An 8,783-nucleotide genomic window follows, 5' to 3' on the forward strand; every position below is an offset into this window, starting at 1 on the left:
AGGGAAAGTGCTCCAGTCCTCTTACCAGCTTTGTGGCCTCCTCTAGACCTGCTCCAGCAGTTCCATGTCATTCTGATATGGGGACACTTGAATTTGTTGCTATGTGATTTTGTATTATGTAGGGGACACACCTAAATTTTTCGTTGTTGGCACCTGTCTAGGGACAAGGCTGGGTTTGATTGCTCAGCCAGCCACAGCAGCACTGGATGTGCTCTGCAGGAGAGGCTCTCCAGCTCCAGACACTACATCCAGAATGATTCTGGCTTCCACTGACCATGGGCATATAAACCCTGCCAGGACAGTGCTACGGCTCCTATCTGCCCTCCCCATTTTCCATCTTCTTGTGGCTTGTTCCTCTCCAAGCCACCAGCAAAGCCTGGATATGGTATCAACAACAAGGAAATCACAAACTGGAGCAGGTGGAACACTGGGTTCCTGCATCCCACAGAGCTTCCCACACCTCCTGCCATTCCTTACGTGATCGAGATGCTTCCACTCATCAGCCCACTCCCTCTCCGTTAAGCGATGATCCACCAGCTCGTCCTGGTACCCTCCGTTCAAACCTGCAACAAGCCACAGAGGGATTAGATGGACTGTTTGCAGTGCTCCAAAGGATAATAAGGAGCTCTGTTTCCAGCTCCGTATAGCTGAGATTTTAAAACACAAGATGGTAGCTCTACAGGGGCAATTCCATGTTGGTGCTTTTTATCCTCAACTGTGTCACTGTCTGGGAATTGCTGCAATCCACTCGTGGCTCTGACTTGCCTGTGGAGCTGGTTCCCTTGTTATAAGCCCATGGGAGCTCAGAGCTTGAGATTCAGGCTGTCCTGCTGGAAGCACAGTGTGCACCTCCCATACGCCCCCAGGGAGAAACAGGACAGGGTTGGTCATACTCTGCTCTTCTGCTTTAGTCATCTTGGGAAAGTTAATTCCCATTTTCCTGTCATCCATTCTTCCCTGCTGGGTTGGCTACACTCAACTCACACACCATCTCCTTCCTCCTCATCCTCAATGGCATTTACACATACACAGGGAAATAAAAACTCTCACTCTCCCTATTCTTAACTTCCCATGGTGACTTGTTTCCCCTGTACTCCCTGCAAAAACTCCGCTGAGCACATGCCCAGCATTACACAGCTCGGTGCAAGTGACCATGCAGGGACTGATATCAAAGCTCAATGAGAAACCCTCCAGGCTTTCTCACCAAGGCCACCATGCCTGTCCCGAATCTCTCTGTGCTCCAACATCTTGCTGGGGTCCCTGTAGAGGTGGGAGGTGGCAATATCTTCCAAGGTGTAGTGCTGGAGGGGCGGTGGGGTGGGGTGGAACTGCCCACTGGGGTTCATCAGGGGGATGGTGAGGGCAGGGCTGTGCCGGGGCGCAGGGCTGATGGTGCACACCCTCTTGGCTGGAGGTTCTGTCGGCAGCGACTCCCTCTCAAAGCTGCTGTCGTCCCTTCTGCAACCACACCAGCACAGACAGGCGTTTGTTAGCACCCCACGAATGTACTCAGAAAGGGAAAGATGCAGTTTTGGAAACAGCAGAGTTTGGGCAGTGATGATTTTACCAGGGGATAAATGCAGGGAGCTCAAACAAACACACTTGGCTGTGAAACGATGCACAAAGTGACCCTGTCAAAGGAAAGATTCTGGAGGCCCAAGTATTGTGATTCATCGTTCTGAGCATGACCAAATTAAAATTTCACAGTTTTTATACATTTCAGGCATGCTCCACATAATTACATAACAACTTTTATCCTGGAATAAGAAGTGGTGAAAATAAAGCACATCCTTCTCAGCCTTGCCAGTGCCTCTATTCACCACAGGCAAGGTGGAAAACTGCTCGGCTCCCCAGCTCAGGCTTCTCAGTGCTACCCAAAGGTCCCTCTGTAACAGAACCTGCCTGAAAGAGGAACCCAATCTCAATTCACAGTGCAGGAGGCACAGCCATCAGTGTCTTATAACAGCCAGAATAGTTGTTGGGAGGGATAAGAGCCTAGATGCTGCTTGAAGCTTTGTCAGCAGCAAAGATAACACAAAAATCATGACTTCAAGAACTTAGCAGAGTGACAAAAGCTGTTTTTACCTGTCTGGACTGTGCCTCTTCCCATTGCCATTCACCTCGATGAGCAGCTCAGAGGAGTCAGCAGGGGACGTGGTGTTGGTGTTGAGCAGGATGTGTTCGTGCTGTGCCAGGTACTGCGAGGGTGTCTGCTTGGCAGCGCGGGCACAGTGCAGCAGCTCCCGCTGCAGCAGGGGGAGGTTGGCCTGGAAAGCAAGCACAGGTCTGGATTACAGTGAGGCAGAGGTTTCCAGCTATTCCAGAAGGTTTGATTCTCATTAACACCTCAGAGTGATAACTCCTGTGGCTCCCACTCAGGATCCTCCAGCTCCTGCTGTCTGCACTGTCACATTAACCTGCATTTTCCTGGGAGCTCAGTATGGGCTGATGTCAGTGCACCCAAAAGCTAAGTGGTGTGGGAAGTGTCCTGTACTTCCAGCAGCTGGTTGCCCAGAGAGGTTGTGGATTCCCCATCCCTGGAAGTGTTCAAGGACAGGTTGGATGGGGCTTGGAGGAATCTGGTCTAGTGGAAGGTGTCCCTATCCATAGCGGAGGAGATGAAATGAGATGGTCTTAAGGTCCCTCCAACCCAAACCATTCTATGGTCTAACCAACTCAAACATGCTCTGTGTGCCAACCCTTCAAATATCCTAGATCTGAGCATTTGCAAAAAAGATTTTAGGCTCAGAATCTGCTGCACGGAGCTTGGTTTGCCTCCTTTATCCCCAGCACACAAGCAGACATATGTGGCACGCGCTACGTCAGCTTGCCGCGAGCCAGTCCCACATGGCCACCGCTACGGTCTGTGCAGTCTGTCTTGGACTTGAACAAAACTGCTGTGGTGTTTGCAACTAGAGCTTTCCCAGCCATGACACACTGCCAAGCAGCACAGACTGGCACATAGAGCATCAGCAACCCCCAGCAGTTCCCTGTCACCTTGAGAAAGGGGATCACAAATGGCCGGAGGGGGAAGTTCGTTGCCTCTTGCAGCTTGCAGTGAAATTCCTCGATTGTCACCGTTGAGTTCTGAGAAAAGAAAGTCAGAAATGAAATAACAATTTGTTCTTATTTTTAGACATGTGGGAAATGGCTCCAACTGAACAGAACTGGGAGGGAGACTGCATCTGCCACTCCAGGACTGACAATATTTGCATTGGATCCTGCCTAATGCAGCCAAAAAGGCTCAGGCCAGCGGAGTAGGAGTGCTGCACTAGGCGAGGGGTGGGCACTGCCTGGCTCAGCATCCTCCCTGCTCCCAGGCTGGGAGGCAGAAGCTGGCTCTGGGAGGCAGCAGGACCCAGCTGGCATCTCCTGCTTGCTGGCACAGTGGCCTGGGGCAGGCTGCAGGGAGCCAGACTGATCCCAGCTGCTCAGAGCTACACACCTTCCTCTCCTTCCTCCCTTTCAGCTCTCCTCATCTAACCTATCCACTCTTCACAAAGTCTTCATCAGCCTGTGGCTCTCCCTACAGCACAGTCCTGCTCTGCAGTCCCCAGGGCTGTTCAGGTTGGGGCTCCAGGGACAAGCAGCATTTGATAGCCTGCATGTACAAACTCATCCCTGCAACAATTACCATGATCATGAGGGAGAATAACAGCCCGAGAGACTTGGGCACCTTATCACTTCCTTTCCAAAAGGGTAAGATAAGGTACTAACCTACACCCATAAATGTATGCTATTTAAATGAGACACCGTTATTTTGCACTGGGAATGCTTCTGAGGACATGGACAGACCCACATTTGCTGTCTACAGCAGCCTTGGAAGCAGAAATACTTCAGGCTGCTGCAGTCTAGCTACCTTCACTGCATGCTGAGCCTCAAAAGAAATGTGCCAAAAAGCAGAGATAAGCTTGGGATGATCCCCACTGGGTGCCCCATGGGACCCCAGTGTCATGATGGGCTCCAGGGCCTCAGGCCAAGGTCACAGAATCCTAGAATGATTTGGATTGGAAGGAACCTCAAAGTTCATCTTGTTCCAAACCCCTGCCATGGGCAGGCACACCTTCCTCTAGCCCAGGCTGCTCCAAGCCTCATCCAAGCTGGCCTGGCACACCTCCAGGGATGGAGCAGCCACAGCTTCTCTGGGCAACCTGTGCCAGTACCTCAGCACCTCACAGGGAAGAATTTCTCCCTAATATCTCATCTAATCCCACTCTCTTTCAATTTAAAGCCATTTCCACTTGTTATGTCACTCCAGGCCCATGTCTAATGCACTGGACAGCATTTCTCCCAGTTAAGTCTGTACACTTGCAAATAATGGACACAATTCCACAGCAAGACTCATTCATCTGTGTTTTGAAGGGTGCTCTCATGGCAGGGGGTTGGAACTAGATGATCTTTAAGGTCCCTTCCAACCCATACCCATTGTAAGAGTCTATGATTTATAGAAAAGCTTTGTCCAAATCCTTCCAGGTTTCCTTAAAATTTAGCCCCACACAAGCTCGTGCCAAGGCCACTGGGTGAACAGCTGTTTGAAACCCACCAAAGACAAGAAAACAGAAGTCAGCAAGTCTCCCAGAAAAAAAGCATAAACATAGCAGAGCCTTGCTCAGCCACTAGCTCTGCTTGCAAAGACACGAACAGATGATATTGTGTGACAGGAACACGTGCTGGCTGCCAGGCTCCCACCACCAAAGGGTCTGGGGAGAGCCATGCAGCCCAGGCTGGTGCTTACCACCAAGGCCAGGACGAGGGTCCGAACCTTCTCCCCGATCTCCGGTGAGATGTCGTTGCCAAACTGCTGCAGGGTGGTGAGGAAGCGCTTCAGCTTGCTGAGCTGCCGGGCACCACACGTGGCTGGGAGCTGCTGGTTTGTCAGGGAGGAGGAGGAGGAGGAGGAAGGACCATTGCTAAACCTCTGGGGTGGGGATGGAGCCCCATTCAGCGTTGGGGGGGAATGGTTTATTCCATTAGGCACTGCAAATGGGAGACAGAAGAGTGATCAGAATGATACTGAGCATCAGACGGGCATGGCCCTGTGCTCTGGTGTTTAGCAGGATCCATCTTCCACCCAGGAGGCTGCAGATGATGGATGGAAGCTCAGGTGCCTCCACCTTGTCCCCCAACATCTCCTGCCCCAGTGCCCGACCCCCATCCTTCCCCAGGGATTGACAGGGAGTTTCGCAAACACAGTTGTTTTTTCCAACCTGGTCCCATCTGCAACTTTGTCTCCTGTAAGTGATGAGCATGTTGAAACAGACAGAAGGGCTGGAAGTTTGGGAACTCAGCAAGGGATTAGAATAAATTGTTGACATCCCTGAGCCATGGTTGTGCAATCTCGAGCCCTGTCTGAGGAGCAGCTGTGCTGGGGCCCCAGCTTGGTACAAACTCAGAATTTCAGAGGTGAAAAGCACATCATTGCTCATATAGTTGTTGCTGATCCACTGGGTTATCCTGAAGAGCCCAGGCCTGAATCCCTTGTGGATTAAAGTGCTGAAGAGGAGGCCATGAGCTATAAAAACCATTTCAATGATGGTGTTCAGAGAAGCTCTGATGCCATCCAGCAGCACTGCCCCTTGCCTGTGGGACAGGCAAAGGTATGTGCTGTGAGGGAGCAGCAATTTGTAAGAAAAATGCCAAAATTTCCACTGCAGCTTCACAAGGACTGTACCAAATCCTGATGAACCCAGTGAGGGGCTTTTCAGAGAAGACAGGAGGCACTTGAACAGTTAAACCACTCTGGGGCATGGCAGGATCAGAGGCTGGAAAGGCTCCACACACCTGGACCTTCTGGTGAGCACAGGAGGGAAACTTAACCAGAGTCAGTTAAGATGTCAGGGAAAGATAAGTCCACAGAGCCCATCAAAGGTGGTTGCTGCTAACCAAGGGGTGACAGTCTCTTTGTGGGCTAACAAAGACATGTCCTGTTGTGCACAGAGAGAAGGTGAAGGCCAGGATTGAGAGGATGGAGGTGCAAATGCACAGTGAGCTCATGCCTTTTTTCATGGAGCAAAGCAACCTGTTAAACTCCTGTCCACACTGACTTCCCCAAAGCAGCTAAGCAACAGGGATGTCAGGATGTACCCACAGGTTAGTTATCATGGAGTACCAGCAAACCAGAGCTATGTGAAAGGCAAGGCCTCTGGCAATTGCTCATAAAGGCATGTGTTTCACCATAAAAGTGTTATAAATAGTGATGAAGCCACCCTGAGAAGCTCCTCTCAAACAGCAAAGGGCTGCGCAGCTCTGCGCTCTCTGACAGCCACAACTGAAGTGCTTTCCTCCTTCTCTATTTCACTTCCTCTTATTCTTTCAGATTAAGCCTGCGGGGAGCAACAGGCTCTATTTATACCTCAGGAGAGTAGGGGGTGTGCAACCCACCCGGGGGGCTGTGGGGGACCCTTGGGAGAGGCTGCCAAGGATGGGAGCGGTGGATGTTGATGGATTGGGGTGATGCCACAGAAGCAGAGTGAGCTGGGTTGGGTTGGGGCTGCCGTTAGACACAGCCCCTGTAACTGTTCTCTGCATTTTCAGGCCCACCCTGCCTGACCCTCTGCCAACGGTGTCACCGCAGGGCAGCTGGCAGTTATCTGAGCCTGTGCATTGCCAGGATCTGCTCCACCACAGACCACACAGCCAGGCTGGGACCTCCATTTCCAGGTGAGAAGACAAGCAAGGCAGAGTACCAAGACCAGTGGGATTACTAGTTTGGGGGGAGAAGGATGATAAACTCCTGGAAACACCACAGTCATCATCTAGGGCTACTCTTAAATTCTGCCTTAGGTCCTCAATAGTCAAAGGTTTTGCTGCTTCTCCAACCCATTGTTAGTGACCCACAGGCAGGTATGGCCTTGCTCCAGAGTGCTTCTCCTCCCCTGCACAATCTGTGGGCATTGACAGGGCAGACACACAACCACTGACTCTGACCGAGACCCTCTGGCACAACTGAGAAACGAAAAAGCAAGAATGAACTTCACCACAGGTCGCATCTCTCATCTATCTTGGAAAGAGGCAATTAAGTCATCTGCAATCAGCAGATTCAGGCTTCTGGGCCCTTAACAGTGTGCCAAGCATCCTCATTGGAAAAATTAATTTCTGTCACTTTGCTAATGGTCTTTTTCTGCCTGAGCAAAAGGAGAGCCATTAAAAACCCCTCAGCACATAAAGATGGGGACAATGTGTCTGGCGGGATAACCCGGTGATTAGTGCTGTTGCCAGCACCACACACTACATCAGTGTGTGTCCTCCAAGAGCCTGGATTGTAAATCTCCAAATCCCACTGCCAGCATGAAACTGTGAGATAGCCCAGACACCGTTGTGGACAGCAGAGCAATGCAGAACCAGCTAGGGAACACTCTGTGCACGGAAAAGGGGTGAGGAGAGCCTGGAAAATATGTACATGCCATGTGCAAGGGTCAGATAACTCCATGCCAAACAAAGGCAAGCAGCTTTGCTCCAGAATGATGCTTTTAATAAGACATTAAATGGCTTAAATGTTGGCTAAGGGAGGAAAAAAAGCCTCTCTCTAGGCTGCAAGAAAAGGCTGAAGGTCCATCCTGTCCATGGAGTCACCTCTGAGCAGCACCCTGCTAGAAGAAGAGGGTGCAAGGCTGTGCTACAGATGGGCAGGACTGGGATCAACTGCAGCTTAATAGGAAGGATTATAAAGAGAAGATGGAGAAGAGAGAATCTGGATAGACAGCAAGGAATTTTCAAGGCTGGGAAATGGGAAGAAAAAAAAAGAAAAACTTTCTAATCTCAGCTGCAGCTGCCTGCAAAGTGAGATACAGCAGAGTGGGAATTAACTCCTTCAAAAGATAGCGAGAAAAGCCCAGCACTTGGCTTGTTTGAAGCCGACCTGATAAAAGACTTCAATTTCTTAAGGAGTTTATGGTGGAAATCAAGGCTGCACCTGCAAAGAGAAGGACTCAAGGCAGCACCAGGAGCAAGGTAGGAGCAGGCAGGGGGGTGGAGGGGGATTACAGACCCTGCTGTATGCCCTGCACGCGTTACAGAGCAGCAGGAAAGCCCCAATCCTCTTTTCCTCACAGCCAGGCAGTGTGGCTACTGCTTGCCATGCCCTGACCAGCAGTTGAGATACCCACAGTGAGTTCTAGGAGCAGAGCCTTCCCTCCTGGCTAGGTCCCTGGAAAAGCAGCATTACTGGGGTCTTACGTGCAGTTGGAGTGAAGGACACCGGTCGGGGACCACCAGGGTTCACGGGGGGCAGCGGTGGCATGTTGGGAGGAGAGGACCTGGACTGTATCTTCACTTCCACGGGCGATCCAGGCATCACTGGCACCCTCTTCTCACCAGCAACTGTACCAAGAGAAGGTGGTAAGGCTTAGTGACAGTCACAGACACTCATTTCCCCGCCCAGCACACAAAGAGCAGTTGCAGGGGTGCAGATAAGAGGTGAGGGGAAGTCACACAAGGTTCCCACACTGCTCTGTACAGCTCTGAGCTGCCACAGGGAAGAGGCAGAGTACAGCCCTGAGCTGGGGACAGGCACAGTGTATGTCTTGAGATGCTGCTGGGCAATCTCAGGATGCAGGTGCTTCCCATCCCATCCCCTGACCACATCTCCTTACCCCTTGTGCCTGAAGATACTTCTTCAAAGAATTTCTGCCAGTTTGCTTTGCTTTGCCCCCACTTAAGAGCCCCTCAATACTCCCCACACACACCTTGCCAGCATGGGGTCTCTCTAGAGGGATTGCAATGTCCTGGAGCCATGCAACAGGTACCCTGGATTTGTGCAGTGCCAGCAAGAGACCAGAATGGGC

At 51.2% G+C, this 8,783-nt stretch overlaps 1 protein-coding gene across 1 annotated transcript in view; it reads right to left on the reverse strand.

Moving 5' to 3' along the window:
* CBFA2T2 (core-binding factor, runt domain, alpha subunit 2; translocated to, 2) overlaps positions 1-8,313 on the reverse strand; it is a gene marked incomplete at its 3' end in the record, with an annotated part of 13,398 nt that extends 5,085 nt beyond the window's left edge. The window contains exons 1-6 of the mRNA XM_009076786.1: positions 8,176-8,313; positions 4,736-4,977; positions 2,998-3,087; positions 2,086-2,267; positions 1,205-1,458; positions 478-563 (exon numbers count right to left, since the gene is read on the reverse strand). Of these exons, the coding sequence (XP_009075034.1) occupies positions 478-563; positions 1,205-1,458; positions 2,086-2,267; positions 2,998-3,087; positions 4,736-4,977; positions 8,176-8,293 (972 nt within the window). The remainder of the gene's footprint in view (positions 1-477; positions 564-1,204; positions 1,459-2,085; positions 2,268-2,997; positions 3,088-4,735; positions 4,978-8,175) is intronic.
* Between the last annotated feature and the right edge of the window lie 470 nt (positions 8,314-8,783).

This window comes from Acanthisitta chloris, unplaced genomic scaffold (genome assembly GCF_000695815.1).
Source record: "Acanthisitta chloris isolate BGI_N310 unplaced genomic scaffold, ASM69581v1 scaffold34136, whole genome shotgun sequence".
In the NCBI taxonomy this organism is placed as follows: Eukaryota; Metazoa; Chordata; class Aves; order Passeriformes; family Acanthisittidae; genus Acanthisitta; species Acanthisitta chloris.